This window comes from Cygnus atratus, chromosome 16 (genome assembly GCF_013377495.2).
Source record: "Cygnus atratus isolate AKBS03 ecotype Queensland, Australia chromosome 16, CAtr_DNAZoo_HiC_assembly, whole genome shotgun sequence".
NCBI classification, from domain to species: domain Eukaryota; kingdom Metazoa; phylum Chordata; class Aves; order Anseriformes; family Anatidae; genus Cygnus; species Cygnus atratus.
Window position 1 is genome coordinate 10,163,063 of NC_066377.1, and position 19,294 is coordinate 10,182,356.

The 19,294-nt window shown below is 52.0% G+C and overlaps 1 protein-coding gene across 1 annotated transcript; it reads left to right on the plus strand.

Annotated features, from left to right (window-relative positions):
- Positions 1-661: 661 nt before the first annotated feature.
- On the plus strand, positions 662-8,694 carry LOC118248973 (thyrotropin-releasing hormone receptor-like). Its single transcript, XM_035548473.1, has 2 exons — positions 662-1,447; positions 8,317-8,694. Exons 1-2 carry the CDS (start codon positions 662-664, stop codon positions 8,692-8,694), a joined length of 1,164 nt encoding a protein of 387 aa, XP_035404366.1.
- Positions 8,695-19,294: the final 10,600 nt, after the last annotated feature.

Here is a 19,294-nt window from a genome sequence, read left to right on the forward strand (position 1 = left end):
TACCTGGAGGTTGAATGACCCCCAGGGAAGGGGAAAGCATCCTCTGCCCCAGCCCAAGGGAAACAGGCAAGGCATCGCCTTGGTCCCATCCTCCTGAGGATGAGGGAGGAAGGAAGGACTCCTCATCCTCCTCTCTCCTTCATCAGAGGTGTCAGTGCCTGCGGCTGGGCTCCGAGTCCAGGCACCCACACTCCTGTGTCCTGCAGCCTCCTGCCAGGAGGTGCCGGGCCACTGCCCCAGGGGTCTCCAGCCTGCCACCGCCCCCCTACCTGGGCTGCTTCCTCCTCCTCCTCCTCCTCCTCCTCCTCCTCGGCTCAGCGGTGCGCTAGGACCCGGCAGGATCAGGTGCACGGGGGGGCTCCGGGGAGTCCTGGGGCACCCCGGGAGCTGGGGGGATCCCGGGGGCTGGGGGGGTCCAGGGGACTGGGGTGGTCCGGGTGGCTGAGGGGGCTCCGGGGGCTGGGGGCTTCCTGGCTGGGGGTGGGGGACGGGAAGCGGGTTGCAGCAAGATTTGGGGTGAATTCTGGAGAAAAAGGGGAGGGAAGAAGAAAGGGGCGGGCAGGGGGGGCCGGGGGGGTGCTCACCACCCCCCTCGCGGCAGGGCTGCGCCGGGGAAGGCGCTCGGGGCGCGCAGGAGCCGCGCAGGAGCCGCGCAGCGCCCATGGAGAACGGCTCGGCCAGCCCGGGAGCCGTCCCGGACGGCAGCGGCAACCAAACCCTGGGCAGGATGCCCCGGCAGCCCCTGGAGCTGCAGGTGGTCACCATCCTGCTGGTGCTGCTCATCTGCGGCGTGGGCATCGCCGGCAACGTGATGGTGGTGCTGGTGGTGCTGCGCACCAAGCACATGGTGACCCCCACCAACTGCTACCTGGTGAGCCTGGCGGTGGCCGACCTCATCGTGCTGCTGGCGGCCGGGCTGCCCAACATCTCGGACGTGGTGGCTTCCTGGGTGTACGGCTACGCCGGCTGCCTCTGCATCACCTACCTGCAGTACCTGGGCATCAACATCTCCGCCTGGTCCATCACCGCCTTCACAGTGGAGCGCTACATCGCCATCTGCCACGCCATCAAAGCGCAGCTCCTCTGCACCGTGAGCCGCGCCAAGCGCATCGTCTCCTCGCTCTGGCTCTTCACCTCCCTCTATTGCCTCATGTGGTTCTTCCTGGTGGACACCACCCAGGTCACCTTCTCGGATGGGGCGCAAGTCACCTGTGGGTACCGGGTCTCCAGAAGCCTTTACATGCCCATTTACTTCTTGGATTTCGCTGTCTTCTACGTCATCCCGTTGGGACTGGCGACTGTCCTCTACGGCCTCATCGCCCGCATCCTCTTCATGAGCCCCCTGCCCGCCACCCCACAGCACCCCTGCCTGGGCTCCACGCACCAGGGCGGCTCCCTCAAGCTCTCCTGCCGGGGCAGCAGGGGGGCCCTGAGCTCCCGCAAGCAGGTAGGCCCCCCCCCCCCCCCCCAGCTGGGCTGCTGGGGCTCAGTGCTTTGAAGGGTTTTGGGGGGGGTGGATTCTGGCAGGGAGAGGGGTGACCCAATATTTTGCTTCCCTTTGTGAGGTGGAGCTGAGAGGGTGTGCTTGCTGCACAGGAGGCACCCCAAAGGCCAGTTGGGGTCTGGCAGCAGATGGGCTCCCCCCCTGCTTGGGCTGGCCTCCACGGAGCTCCAGCATCACTTGGGAGAGGCAAGAGTGCAGGGTTTTGGCTGGATAATTAATTCCTGATTGCCTCCCCAGGGAGGGGGGGTACCAGGACACATTATGGACTCAGCTCCCAGGCAGAGTTCCGGGCAGGTGACCTCAGATTTGGAAAGCAAAGGGAAGGGAAAGCCAGCAGGACACAGGACCCCCCACCCTCTGAGCCAGCCCTGGCTGCAGCCCCCAGCTCCCTGCGGCTGGGGGAGGCACCTCAGTGTCCCAGAGGTACATTGTTCCTCTCAGTGACTCCTCTGTCATCCAGCTGCTTGCTTGCTCTCCATCTCCTCGCCTTGTTCCTCCTCTCTCTGTCCACAAGCGCAGTTACTGTCTCTCACCCACCTCCTGGGACAGGGCAGTATCTGGGCATGGGAATCCTGCTGGCTGGCTCTGTGCAGGACAGCGTCCTGCTCAAGCCTCAAACTTTGACACATGGTCTGCTTTAAAGATAAGGGCTGAAGCTTGGGGTCTGGCTTAAGCCTCTCCTGCTGTTTTTGAGCAAGCAGGACCTGATTTCCAGCCAGCCTGAAATTAGTTTCAGCCAGTCTTAAAAATATCATTTATCCAACTCGATCCCTGACTGGCACAGGAACTTCCACTGCCTGGGAGAGACGATTCAACGTCACAGAGGGAAGCAAGCAGCTCAGATAATAAGTATTATTTCTTTATGAGCTTTTAAGTTTTTTTTAGTTCAGCTTTTTCTCCCTTTTGCTCCATCCCAGAAAAGTTTAAAGCAAGCACCAACATCTGTAAAAGCACTAGGCTGCTCTCCCAGTTGCTGGTGCAGGGTTTTTCCGCAGCAAGTTCCCCAGTGACTACAGGGCAGCACCTATGGGTGCACGGCCAAGGAGCAAAAACCTCTCCTACCACATCTGCACAGGCTGTGCCATGGGGTGAGCACCGCACACAGCGTGCTCCAGCCTCATTAGGATGAGTGCCCGAGGCTGTCAGTCCCAAGGGGCTGGATGAAGGCACTCCAACCCCTGGAAACATCCTTTGCTCTTTCCTCCGTTACACCGGCAGTTTTCTTGAGGTCTTCATTAGCTCCTGAAATATCTTAGCAAAAACTGCCCCTGGCTGGCCTGCCATCTCAGAGCTGGGCTCATCAGGAATAAAGATGTCACCGAGGTTTTAAATTGTCAGAAGTGTTGAACTTGTTTTGAAAGTGGGAGTCTCTCTATCTCTATTCACAACCAACACCTACCTCCCTATACAGGTGTGTATTTAGTGCTATGATCATCATCGTCAATATTCTCCCTCTATAGGGAGCTCTGTGATGATTTGTGGAATTAGCAACAAATCACCCAGCTTTTCTCTAACAGAAGCTGCAGTCAGTCTCCTGAACCCAGGAGAGAAAGCAGTAGCTCTGCTATTTGTAGTGGAAAACAGCAAAAGCCATGTTGTAAATCTGTTCGATCCTCACCTCCTACCTTGCAGAGATACAAGGGTATCAGTGCGTTTGACTGTAACTATCATATTCAGGAGAATTTGCTTCCCCCTCACTGGACTTTGGAGGCTTCAGGGAGGTATCGACCATGCTCCCAGTTCAGAGCATACTTCTAATATTCATGGCAGCATGAAATAAAGGAGAATCCTGGATCCAAGCTGCTCATAAGCTATTCGTGAAGCACAAATAGCAGCTAAAATACTGGCAGGCAAGGTGACTCCAAACTTCTGTTTCTGAGCAGTTTTTTTTCATGGGGCTTCCAGCCACGTTCTGGTTACTGCTTCCTTCTGACCACAGCAGCAGCACTTTGAGGCAGCCTGTGATGAGACAGCAAAGGAGAAAGAAACCCCAGCTGGGCCACACGGTTTGGTCATCTGTCAGATGGACGTCTTGCTGCACCTCAGAGGTGGTTGTGATACAAACCCTGGTCCAGTGATCTCCATAAACATCTTTCCGTAGATGGTTATGACACAGGACACGGTCACTTCATTTTATATATATAATCATAAGAAATTTATACGACTGTCCAGTAAGACTGTGCACCAAAGCCAAGTGAAACCACACCGATATTTTGATGAGAGCTTTGGGCAGCATGAAGAGGAGTGCTCTGAGCATAACGAACCTGTGTCCTGCCAGAGCATCTCCCCCAGTGCTGCCGGAAACCCAGCCGGAGCAATGTATCCTGATGCTATGGCTGCAGTGAGTCACGGCTCTGCATCTAGTTACAAGGGAAAAAACAACCGACCAACCAGGCAGGGAGGAAGGAGGTCTCCTGGGAGCCCCGCGGGGTCAGCACAGAACTCTGCCTTGAAGCTGTCTTCCTGCATGGGGACAGCAGGGACCACACGAGTGACGCTTGCATGAGCCACTGCAGCGTGCGGGAGGAGAGCAGGGCACATCACCGAGCCGGGTCTAGTCTGGGGCTGAAGGCAGCTGGATGAATTTGGTCCAGCAAAGCTGGCAGATAGAGATACAGGATGGGAGAAGCAGCGAGCAGAGAGGAGAGCATTCCTGGGGGTGCTACGGCCCCACAGCACCCTCAGCCTGGAACCAGGAGAGTCCCCCCCCAGGTCAGCTTTAGCAGGTGGGTGCCAGCCCTTGTGGCTGTAGGGAAGAGCCTGGAGATGGGACGTGAGGCACAGAAGGGACCAGAATGGCCTTCTCTGGGCCAGGTTCACCTCTGTGACCTGCTCCTGAGGAATTCAGTGGCAAAAAGCCCCCGTGCAATGGTCCAGAAGTCTAGACACCGGTGTCCTGGGTCTTCTTCACCAGAAGAAAGATGTCCTCTCTGATTTTCTGATAGCAATGGCAACACTGCCTCAAAACCAGAGGGAACTGTGGAAAGAAGAAATGCAGCGGTATCTCAAATCATCCCACTGGACACTGCTTCACAATAGCTGGTGAGCAGCTCGCAAGTGGTTTTCTTTGCTCATTAATTACCCATGGCCAGGGTGGAAAGGCCTGCTGGGTTACGACACCGACCTCTCACACTCTCCAGAGAAGTGCTGACAGCCCTTGAAAATGTCACCAGGAATTTCCAGGGGGGCCCTTGGTGATGGGTCCTGTCCCGAGCATCGGCCGTGAGGACACAGCACCAGAAAGTGCTCCAGCAAGAGATGCTGGCGGGTCTCCAAGCTGGAAGGGCGATGAGGAGGCTGTGAAAACAGTACGTGAGCTACCAGCAGGGAAGATTAAAGTGAGGGTGCACCTCCGAGCACGGATTTCACCCGCTAGGGACCACTAGAGGGAGCGGGATTCCTAAAAAAAGGATGCTGCAGCTCAAGACGGTGGCGCTTGGACAGGGAAACCTGGCACTGGCTGGGAGAAGCAGCAGTGGCCTGGGGGACATGGGCTGAAAGCCTCATCCTCCTTCTAGCCACAGCCCCTTTGCGGCTGCTGCGTGCACACACAACGCACAGCACAGTGGCTGTGAGACTTCATGGAGAAGTTTTCTCCCTGGCTGGTGATTTCCTGAAGGATGCTTTGAGGCGACAAAAAGGATCTGTCTTTTTTGGGGGGTGCAGCTGCTTTATTGGGCCATGACTCAAGACTGCTCCAGATAGGGATAAATGAACTCACATTCTCCCAAGCTCTCCCCAGGGCTGATTAATTTCATTTCTCACTTGGGCACCAGAAGAAAGTTCAGAGCACCTAAAGGATGCTGCAGTTACTCTCCCAGGAAAGCCAAAGTGAGGAAAGGCACGGAGAGGGGTTTCAGCTGTGCATGGAGATGATGTTGGAGGTTGCTTTCCCTGTGATAGCGATGTGAGAGCGACTTTGGGATAGACCACTGGGATTTAAGCAGAAGAGCCATCCTGCACCATATACAACCTTAGTAACACTGCACCCAGGAGAACATGGGCTGTACGAACAGTTGGCTTTACGAGGCCAATTTCATCTTGCAGCAAGCTCGGGGCAGAGCTGCCATCTCACCTTGCAGCCTGGGTGCAGCATCCTTGATGAGCACCGAGGGCGTTTAGCGAGAGTAGGCAATAAATCCTTGTGTTGCTGGTTCCTCAGCAGGTTTCCTCTCCCAGGACAATGACAACTTTTCCACAGGGAAAACCACTGTAGGACGTGGAGCAGGAAGCACAGGTCTTTTCGTGACAGCACTTGTGTGGTCTCATGCGGTCTGGATGGAGGTGTTGGGAGGTTGTCGGGCACTGTGAGATTTCTGTAACAACCAGCCGAAAAGCCGGGGCAGCTCTGGCTAAAAGCAGATGAATCACAAATTCTTTCCCATGCCAAACTTTGTTTGGTCTTGGCAAGGACTGCAGCCGACTTACTTGTCAGCCTAGGATGCACTCCCTCTGGCTTTGTCACGGTGAGGCAGAGTCCAGCTCACTCTTTACAAACATCGTGGCTTCCTGAGCAAACAGAATTACATCAGTCAAGAGGTCAGAGATGTTTCGGCCTCACAAGCCAGCATGTGAGCAGGACTAATTCGTTAGTTTTGAAGGAGACGTTTCACCGTGCAGAAAGCTCTTGGCCAGAAGTGGCACCTGACAGAGAACAGAGCTAAGTGGACACAAGTTTGGAGATTTGTTCTCTACAGCGGACACCTTGGCACCTTGGAAATGGAGACAACCCCTGTGCTGAGCGAGGAGTGTCTGTGCTTCAGTGCCCACCTGCAGAGGTGTGGTGTTTAAGTTTTCCAGGATGCATTTTGCAGTGATCCTGCTGCAGTAGGACTACTGAAGCTGACGGAAAGGCTCCCTCCAGCCTTCTCCCAGGGACATCCCTTTAGCAAGGACCCTTCCAGGCAGGACATGGACATGTTTGGTCTCTGCATGGGATGGTGAAGCACAGCCTGCCCTCGTCTCCCAGGACGAGTGGTCTGAATAAAGTGCTCAGTGGGGGGGATTAAATTCTGAATGAAATTGTACTTAGGATCACTTGAGTTGAGTTGTTTGCATTTTGCTCTAGGGTTCAGCTGTTATCACATTTTTGTTAAAATCAACTTCATTCATGTTCTCAGGATATTAACCTCAGCTGCATCAAAAATATGGCAAAGCCTTTCTCTCTGCAAACCTGAGAAGTGGTACAAGGGAAGCAGCAGAGCAGCTGATCACTCTATCGTGGTTGTGTCTATTTGTTGTAAAGATATTTGGAAAGAGAAGTAGAGAGCATGGGTCCCATCCACATGCGCTGCTCCTCAGGCAGAAAGCCTTCCTTCCTGGGCTCCCGTGGTACCTGGAGCTCTCTGTCCCAGAGCAATGCGGTCTCACAGCCAGCGGGAGGATGCTCCTCCTTCCCCTGGTGAGGAGGGGTCGAGCCCATATTGCCGTGCCAGGCTCGGGGCGGACAGTGGCTCTGTGTTCAGGACTATTGCTACAAAGCACATTGTCACCCAGTAGCCTCATCCTAGCAGCTTGAAACCACAAGCTTGTGGGATGGATCCAGCCACACTTGTGAAAGGCACTGGAAAGCTCTGAAGCTTTTCTCTTTAAAATCCCTTCTGTCTTCCCCCAAGGCAGCAGTGAGCACGCTGCAGTCTTAGCAACAGCCCAGGCACTCACGGCATTACGGCGAGATCTGATTCTGGGAAAGTGTCCTCACATTCCCGTTAAACCACACACAGCAAAACACTTCTATTCTGGCCTCAGCTTGACAATGGATCCTTTCTTGTAGGAAAAGTTTTGTTGCCACTGCCAACCGCCCCTGATTTCTACACAAAACATTACAGGAAGGCATCACTGCTTGTAACTAAGTTAAAAAAGAAAAAAAAAAAACCTCCAAGAAAAGCTGAAAGACCGAGTGTGATCCAAGTGCTTATTTCCTTATAGAGGAGTCATTGCACAACCCCCTTTTTGACATTTGAAACACCGCCGCCTTAATATGCGGGCGGCATCAGTGTTTACTCATACTTTCCTCCTTGGGGACGCATGTATTCTGTAAGCACTTGTGGGAGGATGATTGTCACGTACCCGAAATAGCTGTCAAAATTATTAGGATCGTTGCAGTTTCAGTACAAAAACACATTTTCTTAAGCAAGCCTGAGTTGAGCTGAGGGCAATTACTGCTCGCTCCTGCGTTCTCAATATCTTCTTGTTCCTAATACATTAATGTAGTTCTTCCCTAGTGTGCTGCAAATTAAAATAACCCATACTGATTAGCTGAGCAGCTCCCCTATCAGCACAACTCAGGAATTTGTGTAGGACTCCAGGCACTGCTCCCAGTGCTGCTCTGTACCAGGAGCCTGTCCCTGGGAGCACAGCAGGAGTAGCAAACCAGGAGATCCCAGACAGGGAGTTGAAACTCACCCCTGGCACCTAAAAAAACTTAGGATCCCACTTTGGCACAAGTTAATTTCCTCGCTGATTTAACATTATGAGCAATTTTCATACCTGTTTTCTGGTACAGAAATTCCCATGGTTATTTCCCACTCATTTCCAGGCTGATGGATGCTTGTGCTGAAATTTCCAAGTCTCTTGAGTGGTAGGTGAAAACCTGTCATTTAAAGGTTGTATTTATGCAGTATTATTTCATGAACAAAACAGATTCAGTGAGGAATAGACAGTCCCATGGTTTGTGAGCCTATTTTAAATCCTTAAAGAGAGATACGTGTGGTATTATAAATTACCTGTCTGCGCAGTTAGAGGTGGGAAGGTTCTGCTGGCACTTCAGCACCATTTGCCTATTTCTCTTTTTGCCTATTCCCTCTAACAAGGTGACCAAAATGCTGGCAGTGGTGGTGGTGCTCTTCGCCCTCCTGTGGATGCCTTACCGCACGCTGGTGGTGGTGAACTCCTTCATGGACCCGCCATATCTGAACATCTGGTTCCTGCTCTTCTGCCGGACATGCATCTACCTGAACAGCGCCATCAACCCCATCATCTACAACCTCATGTCCCAGAAATTCAGGGCTGCCTTCAGGAAGCTCTGGGAGTGCGAGCAGAAGAGCACCAAGAACCCCGTGCCGCACAGCGCCCCGGTGTACTACAGCATCACGAAGGACTGCTCTCACGGCAGCTCGGATCTCCTCACCGAACAAGAAGAGCTGAACAGCCTCGCGGCACCTGCAAGGAAAAGCAGGCCTGCCAAATAAATACCAGGACCCTGAAACAACGCAGGAGCTATGTGGCTGCACGCACCGTGCTGGGAAAGCGCCAACAGAAATCGCTTTGGCATTGCGGCAAGCTTGAGTTAATACCTCTCCAGGGCATTTAACAAAACAGATTCTTAGAGGCGAATTAATTTGCTTTTCCTTAATGATAATTTATTCTTGTTTGTTGAAGTGTTAGGCGCAGGTCAATGCTTAGCATTTTTAAAGAATCTGTAGTTAAATATAGCAGCGCAACGCCGTTCTGTGTTACGTGCAAGTGCAGCTGTTTGTTGAGTTGGGCCAGAGCACTGGAAGGAAATCCAGGAAGAGAAGGGCACTCAATGGAGAAAAAAAACACTGGAGCAGGTTTCTTAGGGGGTGAGGATCCCCTTCCCAAAGGCAGGTGCCTATAAGATAGACACCCACGTGAGCTGCTCCTCTGGAGCATTGTCAGAGATAATGGGGACATCTGGGCACTTCCAAGAAGCAGCTCCTCTCTTCTCAGGGTAGTGGTCTGAGGAAGGAGAGGAGATGAATATCTCCCTAGATGTGACCCTTCCTCACCATGACTCTAAAGAGACCAGTCTGACTCTCTCAGATGGAGATTTGTGAATTATGCATGGCTGAAGCTGGGCGTCAGGGACCTCACCCCGTGCTCCCGGAGATATGGCCGTGCTGGTAGCACGTAAACCCAAGGTCCAGGCCAGTTGGATTTGTTCCAGAAAAAATGATCAAATTAAAAATCTGTGTTCCTTAAGGTAACAGTAATACTTCCAACTCTGTGGCCTGAATTTCTTTTGAATAATCTTACCTTTCCTGTCTAAATTCCTGCAGTTGCTTTGGCTGGATAGCCTTTGGTAACCTCATCCTGTAAGCCCTGGTGTGGTGTAGCTACATACCATCAAGCAGCACGTTGTCCCAGCTACAGCTGCATTTCAATGGCAGGTGAAACAATTCTCTTATTTCCTGAAAATAATTCATAAAAGTCTGTAAAGTGTTTTGTGATAGGTGGCATTGCCTATAAGGCATTAATAGTACTCGCTGCTGCTGTCATTTGTAAGCGAAGAGGATATTCATAACCTGACACATTCAAGAAACCAGCCCAAGAACATTTGCCCCAGACTCACAAGAGACTATCTGGACTGGGAGTAAAACATCAGAGATTACAGATGAGCCAAATGCCAAGGCTCTCGCCAAATAAAATAGAAGTCAGCCACCAATAACCCTGAAGTGACTGTAAACAATTCTTCTTTGAGCAGCCAATTCAGCCTCAGCACCCGACACTGCTTTACAGCAACCCAGAGCGTTAAATCACAGGCTTACATCTTACTTGGGAAAAGATCCGTGAGATATTTTTAAGAGCACAAGACTTTAAGTAACTGTTCTGTGTCTATGGAAAATAACTTCCCTGGGCGAGCCAGAACAAGACCTCACTTCCCACCAATGTGCACGGAAGCGTTCAGGATCTATTTCATTTTGGTATAGGGTGGCTTTGCATGTATGATTGTTATATTGTAGATTATTAAACTGCCCGCTTTGCTCCAGAATAACTGTAGGATAAGAAGAGAGAACACTGGTTTTGCAGATATTTATGAAATAGTGTTTGTTTGGAATTTATGGATTCATGTAATTTTGTGCTCTTTTGCATATATTGGGACTTCAGGAGCAAAGTTCCTCTTTGTTACTCTTGAGTAAGAAAGCTTTGCAAAGAAATCTGGGAGTTGCTTCTTGAAAAGAAGGGAAATACATTTTCTACAGCGCAAGAGAAGCATTCTACTTAGCAAAAGAAACTAGGAAGTGAAAAAATTTGCTGGTAATAACCTTTTCTCTAGTAGAGAGATTTTCTTCCCATTAGAACAAGTTCTTCTATAGCAGCTCAGAAAGAAAAAAAAAATGCAAAAGCATCTGCAGACAAAAAAACAGACCAGTAAGCACAAAAGCACCTCAATGTAACCCCCAGGTAATGCAGCCACACGGGATGGGGATTTAGGATTAAAATTAGGGTTTAGGATTAGGGCACTTCTGAGGCAAGGGATGGGCACTTGGGCAGCCTGTATCTCTGCTAGCACAAGGAACAGCTCAACACAAGCATCCCAGCAAACTCTTTTCTGTCTTCCCCATCACATTTCCATTTTTTACTGCTCCCTTTAATGCTTTTTTTTTTTTCTTCCCAGACAGTGACAGTTTGAAAGCGCTATTCTCCTAATTAAATTTTAGCCCCAGGCCAACAGCTAATTGATAGTTCTGAAGTTTTTATTCAACATACTTGAGATTCAGTTAAAAAAAGACCTGTTCTCTTTCCCCCTCTCTGCCCTTATCTGCCAAGTACTGCATGATCCTTTGTTATTTCTTGAGAAGTAATTGGCAGATAAATTCTCCCAGCACCACGAGATCTCCAGTAAAGGCACTGGAGCGTTAAACTCAGTAGATGAGGAATGAGCTCCTGCCCCTTCTCCCTGAACTTATGCTGAAACATTGGGAGGGTTTGGGAGGGTTTTAGGTGGAGGAAGAAGGTCAGCACTCAGCTTGCTAAGGAGATGCTGGTTGAGAAGACAGACAGACACATGCTGTTAGGAAAGAAGTTGCCAGCAGAAAGGAATTACAAGGAATAACTGCTGCTGGAGGCTTCAGCTGATGGCTCCCAGAGGGATTAGGCTGGAGGGAGTCTGGAGCAGGCAGCTGAAGCAGTTTTGTACCAGCAGCAGCAAAGCCACAAACCTGCAGAGGTGGATCAGCCCTGAGGGAGCTGGGGCAGCTCCTGCTGGGACCGAGGTTCTGTTGATGGTTGAACTGGGCCGTCCCCACAGGCAGCCAAAGTCACCAGGACAGCCTGCTCCTTTGTGTATCAATGCAAAGTACTCTGGACTTGGAAACCCTAGAGATAGGTGGCTCTGATTTGGAAAGAACCAACCTCCCCTCCCTTTTCCTTTCTCCGAACGGCACTCAGTCACCTTTACGCCTCTGCCTGCTTGCTCCTTCTGCTCCCTGATCCCTCTGCCACCTGCCTGCTGCACACCCAGGAGGGCAGGACACCCCTGCAGCCAGCACTGAAGCGAGACAGGAGCCAAATCCCAGTCACTGCAGCGTGAGGGCTCACAAGCATTTTTTCCTTTGTGCAAGTAGTATCTAATAAGGAAAGTGAAAACAGGAGGCTGAAAATCTGTCCTGGCCTTTATCTGGTTAGAGGCGGACAGACTTCAATGCTTTCCCTCTCTAAAAAATCCTAGTTTAGGTGAAATGAAAAGATCACAAACATTCTGAAGCTCAGCCTTTCCAGGATCGCTGCTAGAGCCCCCCAGCCTGGGCATCCCCATGGGGCTCCGTCCCCTCTGGCAGGGTGGGGCTGAGCAGACCCACACCATGGAGACCACAACGACCCCCAGGGCCAGACAGGGGTCAAAGATGCCAGGATTGCCCATGGAAAACAACCCCTGGTGTGCAACAGGGCAGGGAGCTCCTCCTGGGCACGGTGGTGAGAAGAGAGAAATCGATGTTATTTCTTCATCAGCGCTGGCCCTGCAGGGACCTTTGGGAGCTCGCATTCCAGCAGCGGCTCGCGGTTCCCTGAAGCGCTCTCCGTTCCTCAGTGCGTGTCATTTCTCAGGGCAAGGTCTCAGCAGGCATGCCAGTTGTCTCCAGGAACTGTGGCCGTGGTGCCACGTTTGGTGGTGCTGGGTCTGTGCGGCCACACAGTGCTTGGCTGGAACTGCGGGAGGAGCAGCTGGGAGCGCGGGAGGCGTTTCTGCTGGCTCAGCCAGGAGCAGCAGCACGGCGTGGCAAGCCCTGGCGTGGCAGAGAGAAGGAAGCACTGACACTTCAGGGGTCCAGCATTCTCCACAGACCCCTAGTCACTGGGACTTCCCTCCTCTGGGTATCCAGGGTCTGAGCAAAGCCTCAATTCCTTATAAGAAATCTGACAGCTCCCTTCAAACTTGAGCATACCTTGCACCCTGAGCCCCCCCAGCCTGCTCACAAAGCCTGAAGCAGCGTGCTGCCCTCAGTGCTTAGTCACTGCCACCAGCACGAGTGCAGGCTGCAAATTTATGAATGTCCCCAAACAGATCCTAAAAATCACTCCTAAATAATTTACCGCATTGAAGCTGCTCCTTAATTTGATCTAACCTGTTAGCTTCTTAATTAAAGCTTGCTGTTTCTAAATCCTGCCCTTGCAGTGCTTACTGACCTGGTAAAATGCCAGCGGCTTGCTTTGATTGGAGATGGTCTGGTGGCAGGAGAGGGGTGCTCGGCTCTGCCACGCTCACGGGTGCTGTGGAGCCACCGGGTGGGAGCACGTGTGTGTGTGCTGAGGGGGGGATGGAGGAGAGAAGTGGCTCAGGGGAGGTGGGAGGTTTACGGCCTGGAAAACCCCACGGTGGCTGAAGCTTCATCAGAGGCTTCCAGGGATGGAGACACCACTTCCAGCATGCTTACCTGGCTCTGGCTGACCCCAGCGCAGTGCTTGTGGCCAGAGCAGTCACCTCCACGGGGTTAGCAGCAGGGTCCTCAGTAAGGACTGTTTACTACTGCAAAACACCAGAATTCAAATAAGTTACTGAAATAAGCACCTGCCAGGTTGCCTTCTTACATCATCTCTAGGTTTGCCTGGTGGGAGGGGTGCTTTCAGAAGGGTAATTGGGCATCCACGGCAGATGGTATCAGAAGAGAGCGTGGCCGTGCTGGGGGCTCTTTGGGACAGCCTCTGCCTCCTGGTTCCTGCCAGCACCTCGGGAGCCAGCCCCAGGCTGTGCTGGGGAGCAACCCACAAAGAACCCGTGGCTCCCTCCAAAAAGGGAGGAAAAAAGGAGCAGGAGACACAGCACCGTGCTGCAACCAGAGCTGGCTACAAGAGCCTGGCTCTGCTCTTTGGTACAGCCCTGCAAGGAGTAAAGAGCATGTTAGTAAAACCAAAATAGCAGTACCTTTAAACTAGTGACAGCTCACCACAGAACATGCTGAGCAACTGCTTACATTTTTTAGAGGCACAAGCGAGGGTGGACCACACATCAAGGAATGAATTAAAGACGGCCCCTCTTCAATCTGCTCTGGCCCCTGGCTGCTTCTTTGAACTAATTAGTTCAAGCAAGCTCCAATTAAGGAGCTGCTAATAAGGCTTGGGGGGATAGTCCTACAGCAATATTGGTGTAATCACTCCGAAGTTGTTTGTTTGTTTTGCGATGTGTATTTCACAAGGCCTCTGGAGGGCTCTTTGGCTCTTGGAGCTGTCTCCTCTCTGCTCGCTCACAGGATGCTGTTCAGCGCTCCTTAAAGCAAAGCATCCATTTCGGGGAGCGTGCTGTGATTCACAGCTGATCAAAGCCTGCCAGTCCCACAGGAGAGATTCTAGTTGATTCTATTTACTCAAATATCCCCAGCTTACCAGTTTTTGCAAGCACCAGCCCTGTAGGACGAGCACTACCTGGTGCAAGCAGCCCCTGCAGCGGGGGCTCTTACCTCCACGGGCAGCCCTGCCCTGGCTTAGCTGCAGACCCCAGATCAGGGGCACTTTCCCAGCTGCTACATGGGGGAGGAAACAGAACTGCAAAGTATGGTGATGGGGCAGAAGTATTGAGGATGTTTCAGTGTTTTCTAGTTGCTAGATTTTCTTTAATTTCAGCCCGGTGACTTGTGCTCTGCGTGCTGTTTCTATAGAGACAGAGGATGCTGTGAGTGCGCCGGGGGCTGCTCCCTGCTCCTCTGAATGGGAACACCTGATGCCAGCAGTTGGGATTGGCGGCAGCAGCTTTTCCCTCTTGGGGAGAAGGTCCTAAGGTGGTCCCAGTGCTGGTGGGATTTTCAGGGGGTCAGTAAAGGGCTGGTGTCCTCCTGGCTGGTTGGCAGCGTGGCTCATGGGCAGCACAGCTGCAGGGTGCAGGTGAAAGCAAGCCTGGCTGCCCCAGCCGGCACGACCTGGGTGGATGCTCAGAGGAAATAAGCAATGAAAGCAACGTCTCCCAGGCTGCTTTTGGGAAAGCTACCAGTTCCCCTGCCCCGTGCAGAGGAGCAGGGTCACCCCTCTATTCTCCCCAGGACCTGCTCGCAGCCAGGGCCACCTTAGCCCCGAGACGAGGGCCAGGAGCGAGGGATGCTCCTGCTTTCTGCAGGGACGGCGGAGGGCAGTGCGGCCATCCCATCCCCAGGCTGGGCACGTCGCTCTCAAAGGACACAGGGGCTCGGATTGCACCTTCCCTCCCACCTCCCACCGGTGCAAGCTAACTAACGTGTGCCCTTCGGTCACCAGATCAGGCCAGGGCCTCTCTCCCAGCTCTCACATGTCGGACTTCTCTCCCTGCACCCGGGGACACTCAGCTGGGAGCAGTGCTGGGGACATCACCCCAGAAGCAGCAGCTCCCAACGCAGAGTCTCAGCGCTCTTACCCCCACCCTGGGGAAGGGACGTGCTCCTCCTTTTGCCACTTCCCATATTTTTGAAGCACTATGTCATGGCTTCAGCAGGAGACCCGCCTCCCTGCCTGCTGCCTCCACATGGGCCAAGGATCTGCTCCATTCACCAGCCGGAGATTTATGAGGTGCGAAGGGCTCCGGTTACCCTGCCGCCCCTCGCCTCCTCCCCATGACTGGATGAATGAGATGCTGCTGGCTCCTCTAGCACCAGCGGCAAAACAAGCCCAGAGGAGAGCAAAGCCATCGTTTCACCGAAGTTTCTCCTTAGTTCCTTACCAGGGCACAGAATCTTCCACCACAAGGCCTCTTGCACCCTGCAGAGGCTGCAGAGAGCCCCTTCTGCCCGTGGAGGCTGAGCCTGTGTCTTGCCAGCCCCTCTGCACAGCCTGGCTTCGCTCATGTGAGATGCTCCAGAAATAGAAAAGGGATTGAAGGTTTCGGCTACTCTGCATTCCTTGGGACCCTGTGCCCCTGCCTGGTGCCAGGCTCTGTTCTCACATCCTTCCCCTAAACCACTCTTCTCCCCACTACCATTTCCCCATCCTTCTTGCCTGGCTTTCCCATCACTTTGGCTGTTCACTAAAAAAATTCAGCGGCCGGAGGTGGCCGTGAGCTCATGGGTCTGCCGTGACTTCAACGCTGCCTAAGAGCATGTGAGATTTTGCACCAACAGGGCATCCTGACCACATCCATGGGTCTTTAAATCAATGCAAGAGAACTGAAGCCAGCGGGCTAGAAGGAAAGCGAGAATTACTCCTCTCCAAACACAGAACTGTGGCGCCGGAGGAGCAGGCAGCAATACGTGGCTGGGAAGGAACTTGGCAGCAGCCCTGGGGAGAGGCAGGCAGCGAAGGGACCTGTCACCGGCTGCCCACATCGCCCCGGCAGGCTTCGGGCCAGCGGGTCGCATTTCCTCCAGCCCCGTTCCTCCTCCCGTCGAGGCCAGCTCAATGGGGCTCCGCTCACTGCTGATACACAGGTCCCAGAACATCGCTGCATTTGGGCCGAGGCTTTAATGGCAGCAGAGCGGCGTGGTCTGCAACTGGTTTCCTGCAGGGTTCAAGAGGGGAAAGGCGAGCTGAATGGCTGGGGAGAGCTGGGGGGAGGAAAAGGCAGATGGGGCTGTCCCCCCTTGGGCTATGATGAGTACTAGAAACTAATTGTGATATTTGTGGGAAAAACTGCGAAGAAAGTCCTGCTTCAGTGTTTTTTGAAGCCAGGAAAGGAAGCAGGAGGGCCCGGAAAATCTCATACAGGGAGACCCAATGGCTGGCACACAGACTCCGCAAACATACCAAACCCTGGCCAGGCTCTGGCTGGTGATTTTCAGTTTTCTCCCCTTGCTGGTGGTCTTGGAGGACCTCAGCAATGCTGGTGCTGTACCCTCACTGCAGAGGCCAGGGCAGCCCCACATTCCCCAAAAGCCTGGCTCCTGTGGCCACGGACAGCCCAAAGCACCCTAGGCTTGAGTCTTGCTCACCTCATCCTGTGTCTGGGGCTCTGACAGCTCAGCCGCAGCCACCTCCAAGCCCAGCGTTCCCCTCTGAGCTGAGCCATCCTCTAGAGAGAACGCAGCCAACGAGTTATTTATGAGCCAAGGTCTGCATCAGCGCGTGCTTGTTATTCATTGCAAGGGTTTCCTCCCTGCGGCTAATGGGCCCCGTGCTGGCTTCATGCACACACCGGTCACTCGGAGAGCTGGAGATGTCCTCAAACACCTGGCACCAAACTTTCAAAAAGCAATAAACGAAAACAGTTCTCTTTGCACATAACCCCCCTATCAACAAAAAATGCAGATTTTGAAATAGATGTTAGCAAAATGCTAAAAACCATCCAGCTGTCACCTCTGAAATTCTGGACCACATCATCATGACCTCTCCTTGAAGACTGGAACGAGTGTGTCATCCCGAAAATAAACCCCCACAAAGATAAACCCTGATACAGTGAGCAGATAACTGTTTATTATTGCACGTAATCCAGCAGAACAACCGACAGAAAACTCCGGACAGCAGTACACAGATTGTAGTACACAGCTTGCAAAATCTGTGATGAGGGTAATTTTGTGTGAAGAGTGAAATGTATCTGCATCTTTGTAAGACCTGAAAAGTATAACACAATGTCCTATTCAGTTTTGAAAGCATGCAGTTTGAGGTAAATCTGTTATTTTGCATCTAAGAAAACGAAATCCCTAAGGGGCTATATATATATGTCTATATATCCATGTCTCAGTGCGATATGGATATATTTATATGTCACATAAAAGCAAATCTACCTACATTTCTCAGAATGTTAATAGGAGGAAAGCACATTACTGAGTGCACATCACATGCATAAAAAAAAATGGGGCAGGAGGGGGAAGAATTACCTTAGCATTGTCGAAAAAAGATCCTTCTTTGTGCTTAGTGATAAATAAAAGCCCCTCAGGTCTCTCAACGGAAATTGTCTTGGCAGCTAATAAAAGCAGTTGGCATGTTGAAACTGCAGAGCTGGCAGGTGAGGGCCAGAAAATGGGGATAAAATGCCAAAGGCAGCAGAGCCTGGGGTTTGCAATACATTTATATTTAAGAAAAAGGAAAGAAGCAAATTGCAACTAAACTATGCTCTGTGGAAGTGTAGATGATGCTGCACAGCTTTCTCAGGACTGGTACAGCCACATGGCTTTTAGGAAGGGATCACATTCACTTCTCCCACAGTGAACACCATGTACTTGCTACTGTGGCAATGTTCCTGAGCTGAATAAGGTTAAAAAATAAACTTGGTTCACAAAGAAAACTACTGAATTATTCTCACTCCCTTATATCATAATCAGAGTAGATAAATTAGGCAGGTTCTGCCCTGTGTCTCCAGTCTGTAAACTCCTGCCTGTCTGCCGCCCTGGCTCTGAAATCCTTTCAGACTGACCTTTGGAGCAGACTGGCCATCTGTTTTTTTCCTTAACCAACATTTCCCGTTCTTTCCAGTCCCTCAGGTTTTCCCACCCAGTCCTGTGCTGTGGGACTTCAGGATACACAGAGGTGCACAACCAGCTATAAATAACATTTCCGATTAACTTAAAAAGAGATAGAAAATACATATTGCTCTTAAAAGAAGGAAGAAACATGTCCAAGCACTCAGCCTCACACTAAACTGTAACTTCATCTGTGCCGACCTTCTAAGCTCACACTGCTAAGGATCAAAGCAGATGACGGTGGCAACATCTCCTTCAAAAGGTCACTCTCTGTCGCAGCTTTGGGGACAATCGGTGCACACTGCCTCGGCTTCTAAGCCTCACACACAAGAACAACAGCAAGGATTGCCCCTCTGTGCTCTACCACTGCTGAAAGTCTGGCTGCTGTGTATTTCTGAGCCTAACACCCAAACGCACTGGAGTCACTCAGGTCTCTGCACCTTTTTTCTTTCAGGAATAACCTCACCTCTCCCACGACAGCCACCCTGCATCCTCTGGCTGGAAAGTCTGTTCACTCTGTTTCAGTGAAAGAGCAGCACTTGAGCCCCCTCGCAGTCCAGCGCTTCGAGGGGGAGGGACCTGCGGGTGTACGGGGGTATTTGTCAGTAAGTACCTCTTTTTAACTGTAACTTGCACCATTTTCATAGGAAGAAAAAAAAAAGGGGTAAAGGGGCAAATTCAGCACATCTGTTTCCTTTCCCGTTACAGCGGGAAGTCACCCACTGCAAGACGCTTCCGCATGGAGCATTGCTGGTGGCAGGAGAGTGCTCGGATGGTGCCCAGTCCCTAAACGGGCACTGTCTCCACCCGCAGCACCCCTGGGCACACCAACAGCCTCGGATCAGCCAGCCCCTCGCACCCCACCCCGCAGCCCCTGAGCGCGGCGCGTCGGCAGGCACGGGCAGGACTCTGGTTACACTTCAACAAGCCCAACGTCAACTTGCTCCCCTCTCTCTCAGTCCTCCATAGGCGGAATACAGCTCCAGACGACGGGGAAAGGAAAGACTTTTTGCTCGTCTCTTTGGATGACATCTGAGCGTGGAGGGCAACGTTGTCCAGCCCTAGCCGTGGCGCGGCTCTCATGAGTCATTTTGGTTGTGTATTGCTTCATTTTCAGGCCATGGATGACATTCTTTGGGAAATCTCTGACACTGAGTCAAACCAAGGGAGTTACACAACATGTTACATATGTTACACAACATATGTGCATGGATAAGACCTTCTCACTCATTTTCCTACAGCTAAAGATAAATCC

Excerpts from the sequence above, each read along its gene's own strand:
- LOC118248973 (XM_035548473.1), top strand. The coding sequence starts at position 662 with ATGGAGAACGGCTCGGCCAGCCCGGGAGCCGTCCCGGACGGCAGCGGC. Across the intron at positions 1,448-8,316 it reads CCCTGAGCTCCCGCAAGCAG|GTGACCAAAATGCTGGCAGT; the intron begins GTAGGCCCCCCC and ends CCCTCTAACAAG.